General features: G+C 59.8%; 1 protein-coding gene across 1 annotated transcript in view; it reads right to left on the minus strand.

The window, feature by feature from the left end:
- The window catches only part of RBPMS2 (RNA binding protein, mRNA processing factor 2), a 30,257-nt gene extending 19,383 nt beyond the window's left edge, over nt 1-10,874 (minus strand). The window contains exon 1 of the mRNA XM_082488878.1: nt 10,607-10,874. Within this exon, the coding sequence (XP_082345004.1) occupies nt 10,607-10,666 (60 nt within the window). The 5' untranslated portion in view covers nt 10,667-10,874. The remainder of the gene's footprint in view (nt 1-10,606) is intronic.
- Nucleotides 10,875-11,107: the final 233 nt, after the last annotated feature.

The raw sequence follows: 11,107 nt of genomic DNA on the forward strand, positions 1-11,107 counted from the left end.
CTGGCATTGCCAGGGCAGTCCCAAATGCCTTCAAACAAGGTTTCCCCAAGGGTCTCAAGATCGACTGAGGAAGGTCCCTGCTCAGAAGAGCTTGTTTAGAAGCGATGAGACGGAGTGGTTGGTTCTCAGAGATCTCTGCAGATCAGCACATCCATAAATGATGTAGAAAAGGGTACAGGGAAAGCGAAACCAAATTGTTCAGGGAAGGGAGGGTGAGGCTGGCGAGAGAGAGCTGAGCGACACAGTCGAGGGACAGAGGGAGATTGCTTCCGAGACCAGGTGCAAACATGGGATCAGCAGCAATCAGAAAGCAAAGGAGATCTGGGTTATCCCACAGGAGAAAAGCAGGAGGCAACTCGCCAGTCTGAGCATCTTGTACACTGTGGGCAGCCCTGGTCCAGCCTCCTCCTCCCCCTACTCCCAAAAAAAGAGGGAACTGTAGATGAAGACAACAGGGTCTGGACAAGCATCTTCCAGTGGATTAAGCGAACTGGGACTCTCCAGTCACCCTGTTGCAGCCCAAGTCCTGCAGGCTTTGAGAAGCCACTTAGGACCACCCAGGGCTGATGAATCCAGGCTTCCAGCCCTTGCACTCGACAGGCCAAGGCAGGGTAGGCTTCTGCTTAAATATATTTGCCCTGCTTCAGCTCCCCGCCACCAAACACCGGTTCCATGGAGATACTCAGCCTCCCCCACAGAGCAGCTGGAAAAGCTACAGGACAAAAAAAAAAATTTATATATATATATATATCTCCATCCAGGGCTAGATCAGGAACTGCCTGAGCCAAACCGCGTGTTCAGCAGGAGCTTGGAGAAGATACCGCAGCAGCAGATCTTCAGGAATACCTCGTTCTTATGCTCGCTCTGAGACTCTGCTACTGGCCATGGAGATGGAGATACCAGGTGAGAGCAACCCCGTCTCACCCAGGACGGACTGATCTTAACGAGACGCGCACGCAGGGAGGGAAGCGGGGCAGTTGGGCAGGGAGCAGCTCTTGCCTCGGACAGCCCAGCGAGGTCACGCTGCTGGAGGCGCTGCAGAAGACGCTTTCCCTTCCCCATCCCTGCCCCCTCCGGGGATGTCCCCAGTCCAAACACCCGGCAGAGATGGCGGGGAGCCATGGAAAACAGGATTTGTGCCAGGAGGGACAAGACCATCTAGGCCATCTCTTAGGGAGGGAGGATCTCAGCATAGCTTCCCACGCAGGAGGGAGGGAGGGACAAGGACAAACCCATTTAGTGCTCAAGTCCTGGGAGGCTCTAAAGCAGTCCTTACACTGCTGCGTCTCCCAGAAGAGACACAGACCTACTGCAAGCACCACCAGGTACTTCGCACCAAGGCTTTAAAGACACCAAGCAGCATCACCTGCCTCTTCCTACCACAGCTCCAGCACTGCCAGGAGGTCGGCACGGACCGGTCTTACACCATCCACATCTCCTGGCCACGTCGGCTTTTCTGTAAGAGCTCCTGCAAGGGAGTCCCAAGTGGAGCGAGACACTGCCCTGCAGCCCAGCAAGGGTCAAGTCGTGCCTTTGCATCTAACATTTATTTCATCTGACGTAAGCACCCACCTCCAGCGAGGCTGCTCTGGTAGGTCTCCAGTGCGGGGCTTTTGTTAAGAGACAGCTCCAAATCCTCCCAGAAGAGCTGCATTACCCACCCCCTGCTTTTGCACAGCCGTGGCCACTTCAGCCCCCCCAAAACTGGCCACATCCCGGGGCCGCGCTCCCAGCACCTGTAGCACGCAAGCCTTTACCACCAGTGGTTAGGAGACACCAGAGGACAGCTACAGCAGGAACATCCTTGAGTGCCTCACCCACACCATGACACTGGACACCCCCCTTCTCCAGGTGGTCTCCCCACCACCAGCTTGTCTCCAGGAGACAGTGTCACGTAGCTATCTCCTGCTCATTCGTACCAATAAGTCCACCGAGCCTTCTCCCTGCGCCACCAGCTGAAGGGAGCCCTGCGCCACCCTGCTGGGGACAGGGACAAGCTCTGCCACGGCATCCCAAAGGCAGTCCCCGCTCCAGGAACCCACCCTTGAGGTTCCAGCAGCTCAGGCACAGGGGCTACATCTCTTCCCATGGGAGAACATACCAACGGGGTGCCTCTCAGGCATCCGGGGCCACCAGCAGAGCCGCAGAAGGCGGGGGGGGGGGGGGGGGCAGGATGTGGAGCCCCAGCCCTGGCCACCACCATGCGGCCTAGGGCCACTTGACGCGAGGCCACTGGAATGCGGCAAGGCCGCAGGCTGCCCCGAAAGCCGGGACTTATAAGGCATGGCAGCGAGAGGCGGGGAGGCCAGCTCGCAAAACGGGGCTGCCGGGAGGGATGAGCTGGGGAGCGCCGCCGCGGGGCTGAGAAACGGGACAGGACCCTCGTGTCGCTGCCCCGGGTGGGACACGGGGCTGCAGGGTTCCTGTCACCGCGCCGGGTGGACACAGGCCCGGGCAGTTTTGCTCCTCGAGCACATCAAACTCCCAGGAAATACGTGGGAGGGGAAAACCGGAGGAGAGAGGACGGCTGGGCTGTGCGAGGGACGGCTCGGCAGGAGAGCAGGGCAGCCTCAACGTCACGGAGAGTGTCTCTCGAGGGGAACGGCTTGCCAACAGGCTCCTTCACTGCTCCGTGCCTCAGTTTCCCCTCCACCACCATTCCCCTCCGAGGTCCTCAGGCAGCTCCTGGGGCCAGCAGACAGGACAGGACCAAGCCCCAGTGCAGGATCAGACCAGGAGATGCTCCAGCCAGGAAGCCCTGAGCAGCCACAGGGCATCCTCCCCTATACCAGAAAGATGTTCACCCCTCCCTAGAGGGGAAAAGAGGGTCTTGGACCTCCCCCAGCACTTGAAGCAGGGCATTTCCCTCCCAAATCAGCCTCTTGCACCAAAGGCACCCAAGGACCAACATCCTGCTCCCCCGGTGGGGAGGAAGGCAGGCTGACCGCAGGCAAGATCCAAGTATTTTGTCCCCAAAGCCAGGGTGTTTCACACGTGACACTGCTTATAGCTGAGTCAGCACCGCTCTTCTCTGCCCTCCCCGTGTCAGGCAGGGGGGACATCAACGGACCTCAGCCACCCCTGCGGTCAGGGCAGGAAGGCATTGGAGGGAGAGGCACCAGCCCCTGCCCGAGGCAGCAGGAAGCACATGAGCACCGATAAGTCCAGGCACAACGGGGCAGCACCCAAGAATAGTCTGCTGCCCCAGCGGAGGAAGCACTGCCAGTGCGGCTTTGCCATGGAGACTCCCCCCCTGCTCCCCGCTATCGAGTCCTGGCCCCTCTGGGGCATCTCCATAGGATCTCATGGGAAGGATGGCACCCATGGACCACAGCAGGAGTTCAAAGCTGTTGAAACATCTGAGGAGGCCAGTGCCTCAACTCCCAAGAGATTACTGTCCCAATAGGGCAGATCCCCAGGTCAAAGAGATGCTGGTTGAGCGTCCTCAGGATACCGTCACAGCCTTCCACCTTGCCGAAAGCTCTCCTAAGCTAGGGGAGACACGCACAAGTATCACAGCCAACATGATGAAGGACGCTCACATCCATCCTTCTACTACCCAGCCTGCTGTGCTAAGCCCCTGGCTCCAGAGACCCAGCAGCACATCTGCCACCCTCTGATGTTGAGGGACCTGCAGACACCTTTCACCATCAGCTGGAACCATGGACCTTACCCACCAGGACAGCTCACACCAGGAAAACCTGCTGCAGACCAGTTCCTCCTGCCCGCACCCAGGCATTTGTTCTCCTGGCAGGAGACATGGAGGCGAGACACACTTCTGCCACTTTCTGCCCTGAGCAGAAGACATCGGTTTGGATGCAGGGCCCTCATGAGGCGTGTTTTCACCTCAGGTCCTTAAGCAAGTAGATCTGTCTCTGCTTCACCCCACCACAAGGCGATTCCTGGGCACTTTTCAGTCCTATGCCTCCTCTGCCCAGAGCCAGGACACATCCACAGAAACCCATGAATCTCTCCTCAAGTCAACCTGATTTGGGGCAGCACACTGCTGGGCATGCCACAGCCCCATGGAGCACGCCTGGCATCTCCACAGCCTGATGCCAAGCAAGTCTTCCACAAAACCCAAGCCATGGCAAGCCCAACGTCAAGCAAGTCTTCCACAACAGCCAAGTGATGGCAAGCTGAAAGGTTGCAGCAGCTCTCTGCTGTTCACGGTGGTCATTGGAGTGTCACCCCAATCACAGGGAGACCTTTGGGGACACCAGTAGGATGCCACAGGACTGAACCACTATTGCGTCAGTGCAGCTCTTGGCAAAAGAGGGCCACTAGGCAGCGGGGAGGGGCTGTGCTACCCAAAAATGGATCAGAAGAGTCAACCCTAACCAGCATCTCCCTCTGGACTACAGGGCAGTCTCCCCACAAGACCCCCAAGCAGGGCGCCCAGCCTGTACAACGTAGAGGGCAAGGCAGAGGTAGGCCCATCAGCCCAGGAGAGCCTGAGGAACAGGGCAGAGCGCGTAGCAAGAATGGATATAGCACACAGTCCAAGCATTAAGGCCACTGCTAGAAACAGGTCACATCCCAGCCAGCTCCCCACTGGCAGCCCACTGTGGCCAAGGAGACCCCAGGAGGTAAAGCTTCCTTCCCTCCTCCAGTACCTCCCAGAGGAGCTGGGTGCTCTCTCCAAGTCCATAGCTTTATCCACGCATCAAGCCACTGCTATAGGTGACCCAGGGGAGTCACCCTTTCAGGCAGACGCTGGCCTCCTGCCCTTGAAAGCAGATGGGAGGGACACACATCCCCAGGCCAACAGCTTCTGACACACCACCATGCACCAAGACCCAACCCCACACTAATGCAAGAACCCATCACCACGTCTTTGGCAGCACAGGAGAGAATGCACCATCCCAAAGTAGAAGGTGCAACATTTCCATAGCCTCTTCTGGGCTGGCTATGGAGCAGGGCTGGAGATCCTCCACATGAGTAAGACCGCCCTACTGAGTCCTTGGTTTTCCAGCAACCACAGCCTGCAGCCGGGTAAGCCCAGGCTCAACAATCAAGGAGATCCATCAAGGTTGTGCAAGGCCAGCACATGTGGTCCCACGTGACTGTCATCTAGAGAAAGCCACTCCAGCAACCACTGGGCACATCAAGGCAAGGCTGTAGGCAGGATCTCATATCTATGTTCTACCATCCTGCCCTACCACGGGGACGACATTTGGCCAGTTGAGCTTGAGACTATTCCTTCCCCTAAGGCGTACAACGAGGTCAACATCTTGTCCCTGTTCACAGGGCCAGGTGTAGGAGATGATCTTCACTACACAGATGGACAGAGCAAGCCTCAGCACCACCCCTGTTCCCATCTCCAAGCAAGAGCCAGTGGAGAGCCCTGGGGCCAAGGAAAGCCTCACCACCCCAGGCACACAAAGCAGAGCCCAGACCTCGTATAAGCCTCCAGCTCCACACTTGTCTGCCATCCAGTCATCGTCCAAAACATCAACATACAACACTCCTCTCTGGTGGGGCTGAACCAAGGGGTTACAGCAGGTCCTGGGACAGGCAGCCTCTCAACCATGCCATGACCCTGTGGTGCAGTGGTCAAAGTGTCCTTGCCAAGCCCACAGCATCCACTTCTGCCAGGCCGAGGGCAGGGTCACCTGGCACACATCCCCTCAGCACCGGTGCCATTGCCCACCCCAGGGTCCCTCCTCACCGGACACACGGGGCTGGCTCAGGATCACAGCTACCCTGATGCACCTCAGTGTGGCCCAGGTTCACCAGCTCCGGTGCTGGGCCTGCGTCCCACTGCCCTGCTCCCTCACCAGGTCCAACTGCCCAGCACTTAGCATCAGGAAGAGTTCAGTTTCGGCCATCCCACGTGGCACGCTGGTCTTTTAACACGCAAATGAATTCTTTCCACTTACAGCCTCTGCCATGTGGGCCGTCCTCACGTAATGGTGGCTGTTGCTGCAGAAAGTACTTTCCTGCTCCAGGGGTGGCCTGTGATGTACAAGCATCCCTGGGAACACGCTTTTGAGACCATTCACCTCCAGATCTGTGAAGGCTTCCAAGTCCCAGCTAGTGCCTGGTACTTCTCGAGAGAAGGTGCTGACCACCTTGCTTCCACGCTCATGCCCTGGTGAGGCTTCAAGCCGAAGCCTTTACTTCGGGCACCTGGAGGGCCAGGACGGGCAGAAGCATTGCTCCGTGACCCAAGCAGCTCAATCTTCATGACTTGGCAAGGCCAAGACCAGCAAGTCCAAAGGATCTTTTGGCTCCACAAGCCTTCCATACCAGTTCCAGCAAGAGTCATACTTGACTTCTCACAGTGCCAGTTCCTCTAGCAGAGGTACAAAGAAGGACAGCAAAGCCTGAACCACTCTTCACTACCTTCCATACATCCCCAAGACCATCCTTCCTTCTTTGTCCACCTTGATGAGGGGGACAGCAGAGTCCCTTGCTAGCGAGGGAGCCTTTGGGTTTAAGCCCTTCGTAACTTCTGCAGGCACCACCAGAAACCCCTTCATTTGAGGCCAGGCGGGGAAAGCTCTGCTCAGCAACTCCTCAGATCAGCCAAGGAGGAAGACTCATTTCTGAAGGTGGGTCTTGTTTACTAGACCGGTTACAGAGTCAGGTAGCAGGAGGAAGAACAGATACCCCATAACGGAGACGAGGTGGGATACTGATGCTCAAAGCAACTTAGAGTCACATCTAAGAAACTCGGATTTGAAAGATTAGGAAAAGAGAACGGAGCTCCTTTACAGGGTATTTACAGTCACCAGGACACGGAGGAGATAAACGGGGAGATTCCAACGTCCCTCCCCCAGTAAGAGCAACTCATTGATAGACAAAGAGGAGGTCTGGGAACACAGCAGTTCCCAGAACCTCTGCGTACATGGTGACTTCAGGGTATTTGCTCAGCCAACAATCTGTCACTAACAGAAAGCTGCATCTAACATTGAAGGGACTTTCACGATGCATGAAAACAGCTCCGAAGCTCCATCCTGGTTCAGCCAGGCCGAGCGCAAGACGATTCGCAAGTGGTGACCATAACTACTACACCCTCAAGTTCTTTGCAGCAAAGAGCAGCACCAGAGTCATTCGACTTCAGAAATTATATTAACCTTATTTGTTTCAAGCCAGAGAGCTAGAATCCATGCATGCAAGAGGTATCTAGGTCCACTCAAGCAGAGATTACAGAAATCAAGAGATGCCTGGCACCAGGCCATGAAGTGCTACAGACATCCAGCACGTAACACAGGCTGCTCACCGACGGCATCCCCGGGTGGTTCTGGCAGCCCCAGCGTGCAGCAGCTAAGAAAGGCCAGGGATGAAGTACTCCCCACCTGGGAGGCTGTCTGGGAGCCGAGAGCCTTCTTCCCCCCCCCCCCCACACACACACACACCACCAGGGCACTTTCTAACTGATGGATAACACCAAAGCCTTGCCATGGACCAACAGGGAAGATGATCCTCTCCCAGCAGAGCATGGCCAGGTAGCTTCTCCTGGTCCTCATCTGGGCTCTGACCCACCCAACACAACCTCAGGTTTGATGCTTTCCATGTTCAGCAGCTCCCAATGTCCAAGCACAACAGCGGCAGACATCACCCACGGAGCTACAAGCAGGCCCTTGAGGTCGACCGCTCTGTCATTCAGCTGGAAGGTGCCCAAGAGGACACACGGGACAACCACAGACTTCAGCCAACTGCTTTGGGCATCGAGACAACCAGTTCCAGATTTCCCCCGCTCCCCAGGGTACCTACGACTTCCCAGTGACCTCCTAGGAGAACAAGGATGAACTTCCAGAGCAGGAGCAACACTTCCACGTCAGCCACCCAAGGCAGCGGGTGACCGCACAGAGTCCTTCCTGCAATATGGCCACAAAGGCAACCTCGCGGCGCCCATGCCAAGCCAGCGAGCTCCTCCGACCGCCAGAGAAAAGCTCTGACCGCACTGGGTGCGCGCGGCACCTCAGCAGCTCCCCGTCTGGCGCTGTCCCTGGGGAGCACCGGGACCTACGGTGTCACGCAGATCGGCGGCTGCCTGGAAAAACTAAACAGAAGATAGCAGCAAGTGGGGAGGGATCAAGTTTGGGGAGGTGTCTGGTGAGGAACAGCAGGGACTGACATTAGGCCCTGTTTGTTTAACATTCCCGCTAACGACCTCGAGAGGCATTCCTGTTCCTCCGCGTGTCACCCGGCAGGAAGGGGCTGCGAGATCCAGGGGCTCGCAGATAAGATAAAGGGAAAGGCTGAATTTGGGAGCGTTCGCCCCGCTGTATCTGGGGGCACCCTTCTGCAAACGTGCGGGGAGGCATCGGGGGAGGCTCACGGGGGAAGGGGGAAGGGAATGGAGGAGTGTCCGCAGCGCCAGGGTCTGGCGGCGTTATCCACACAGGGTGGGAAGATATTCCAGCACACCCTCCTGTGCACGTTGGGACCGAAGGATTCCGCTTTGCACTAAACGTATTTATCACTCCTGTGTCGAGGGGAGCTTTGGGCAAGAATTTGGGTGGGATGTGGGATTAAGCTCCCCAGACCACGCTGGGACCCTGAAAAAGTCACTCCTTGTGCCACCATTAGCTTCTGCTGCGGTGAGGAACGGCTCCTGGTCGGGCAGTAGGACGCACAGGAAAAAACAAGCGTTCAGAGAGCTCCCGCAGGCTCAGAGCGGCCACCACAGAGCCCGACCTACAGCTCATCACCCACAGCGTTACTTGTGAGGGATCCTGGCGCAGAGAGGGCTTTCCAACAGCAACCCCACCAGGGAAGGGGACATCTCCCCACTAGTCCCAGCACACCACCTCCCAAGCATCCTCAGCCACCTCCCGGGTGGTCAGTCCTTTTGCTGCACCTCTGGATGCCAGGTGACAAGTGCACCCCGCGAGGCTGCAGACCATCTACCGGGGTGGACTAGACAATCTCCCTCCCCACACGTACCCGGAGGTGGCATCGATGGAGAGCAGGGGTTGCTTCTGTTCAATCCCCAGGGATGGAATCTTTACTTCTTTTTTTCCGGCCACCAAGCATCACCCCAAGGAAGGGCCAGGTTTCTCCAGAGGGTTAGGATTTCCAGGCTCCCAAAACACAATAGCTTCCAGCACCCGCTTCACCAAACCACCAGCGGGGAACAGGCCGGCTCTGCCCCAGCACCAAGAGCTCGCCCGGCCACCACCCTCGAGGCACCGCCACTGGGATGCGCCAAGCGGCATCGACCTCCGGGGAGCTTTGCAGGCCAGTGAATAATTGGATCAAGGAGCCGCATTGAGCCTTCCGCATGCGCACGCGTGCAGAGCCCACAAAACCCCCTGGTACTGAACGTCCCCGCACCAGGGAACCGGCACAGGGCCCCAGGTGCTCCATCTTTCTACCCACCCATACCAGTGCCGCCCAGCAAGGCTAGGATGCGTCAACAGGAGCATCCCAGCCACGTCTCATCGCATCACCTAAGCCTTGCTCCGTGCAGGGGAAGAGAAACACTACGGCCGCCGCCTGCCAATCCATTCCACCCCATTACCCGGGTCCCCACGCCGGGGTTGAAGACCGGCGGGCGTGATGGCCCCAAGACAGCTGGTGCATGGGGACCGCCCGGCCCCAGTGGGTGGCAGAGCGAGCCAGGCGCCATGTTGCGGCGGCACGAGCGCACGGCGCGCTGGAGGAGAGCGAGGGGAGGGGGCAGAGCACCTCCCCGGTCCCGAGGGCCAGGCGCGGAGGACTGCAGCAAAACACTGCCGAGGCCGGGTGTTTTCCAGCACCGTCTTCAAGATGGAGGGTGGCTGGTGACCCACTGCGCCAGTGCCTGTTCGAGGGGTACGACCAGGCAAGCACCCAGCCAGTGGCTCCGATCTCAGCTTCAGCATGTGGCTATGGGCAAGCAACCCTCGTGAGCCCTCCCAGCACAGGGTCCAGCAGCGTCCAGGCTTGCAGCGGTCATCCGGGGGACGGGGACCCCTGGCAGGGCAGCTCACAGCCCTCCAGCCCCAACCAGGCTGCCAGCACATGGGGAGCAGGGCAAGGTCTCCACCATCGTGGTCCAAGTGTGTCCCTAGTAGGCTGCAGGAGCCTGGTGTCCTCCAGCCGCAGGAGCTTGGGGACGGGCCACCATGCCCACGGGCACTGGTGAGGCTGGAGGGAGCAGGGATCTGCTAGTTCGCTGCTCTGTGAGGACGCTGGGCTGAGAAGGGGGCTCCCAGCCGGGGCTCACCCAACCCCAGCCCCGATCCATCCCTTTCCCCCTCCCCGGGACGAGCCCCGGCATCCTGAATCCCTGACGGCTCCATGTTGGGGCTCCCACGGCCCGACTTGGGCTCCCCAGCCCGAGGCAACCCCGCTATCCCGGCTCCAGCCCCCGCCACGACCCCGCAGGTCCAGCCCCAACGCCGTGTCCTCGGTTCCCCGACGCCGGGGCCGCGCTCCATCCCCGGTTCCCCGACGCCCCTAGAGCCGCAGCCCCCGACGCCGCCGCATCCCCCGGTTCCCCGACGCCGCCGGTGCCGCAACCCCCGACGCCGCCGCATCCCCCGGTTCCCCGACGCCGCCGTGCTCCATCCCCGCTCCCCCTGCCCAGTTCCCCGCCTCCATCCCCGGTTCCCCCGAAGCTCCGGGACCCCAAATCCCACCGATGCCCCGTCCCCGCTTCTCCCCCCACCTCTTCCTCGACGTTGCCGCTGCCGTTGGTGTGCTCGGTGTCCTTGTTGAGGTTGCTCATGGTGGGGTGCCGGGGGGTAGAGGGGAGGGGTGGGGGGTGGAGGGTGACCGGGGAGGGGGGGGAGGGTGTTACCGGCTACTCCGGGGGTGCCGGTGCGGTGCCGGTGCGCGGGGGGGCGGTGCGGGGCGGTGCGGGGCGGCGCTGCCCTCCCGGTTCACATACGGCGTCCCGGGACTTCACCGCTGTTAAGGACCGGACCGGGGCGGGAAGGGGGGGAAGGGGAGGGGGGGGGGCTGGACCGGGGTTGAGAGGAGTTCAACGAGCCGCAGCTGCGGGGCCGAACCGCCCCCGCCGCCGCCGCTCCCGGTGCCACCGCCGCCGCGCACCGAGCAGCGGGGCCGGGACCCGCCCGCCCCCGCCCCTCCCGCCCGGGGCCGCCCCCGGGCCGCCCGCCGCCAATCCCGGACCGACCCGCCCTCCCCCCCCCCCCCCCCAACTCCC

The sequence above is a fragment of the Vanellus vanellus genome (genome assembly GCF_965231255.1).
Source record: "Vanellus vanellus genome assembly, chromosome: 11".
Taxonomy (NCBI): Eukaryota; Metazoa; Chordata; class Aves; order Charadriiformes; family Charadriidae; genus Vanellus; species Vanellus vanellus.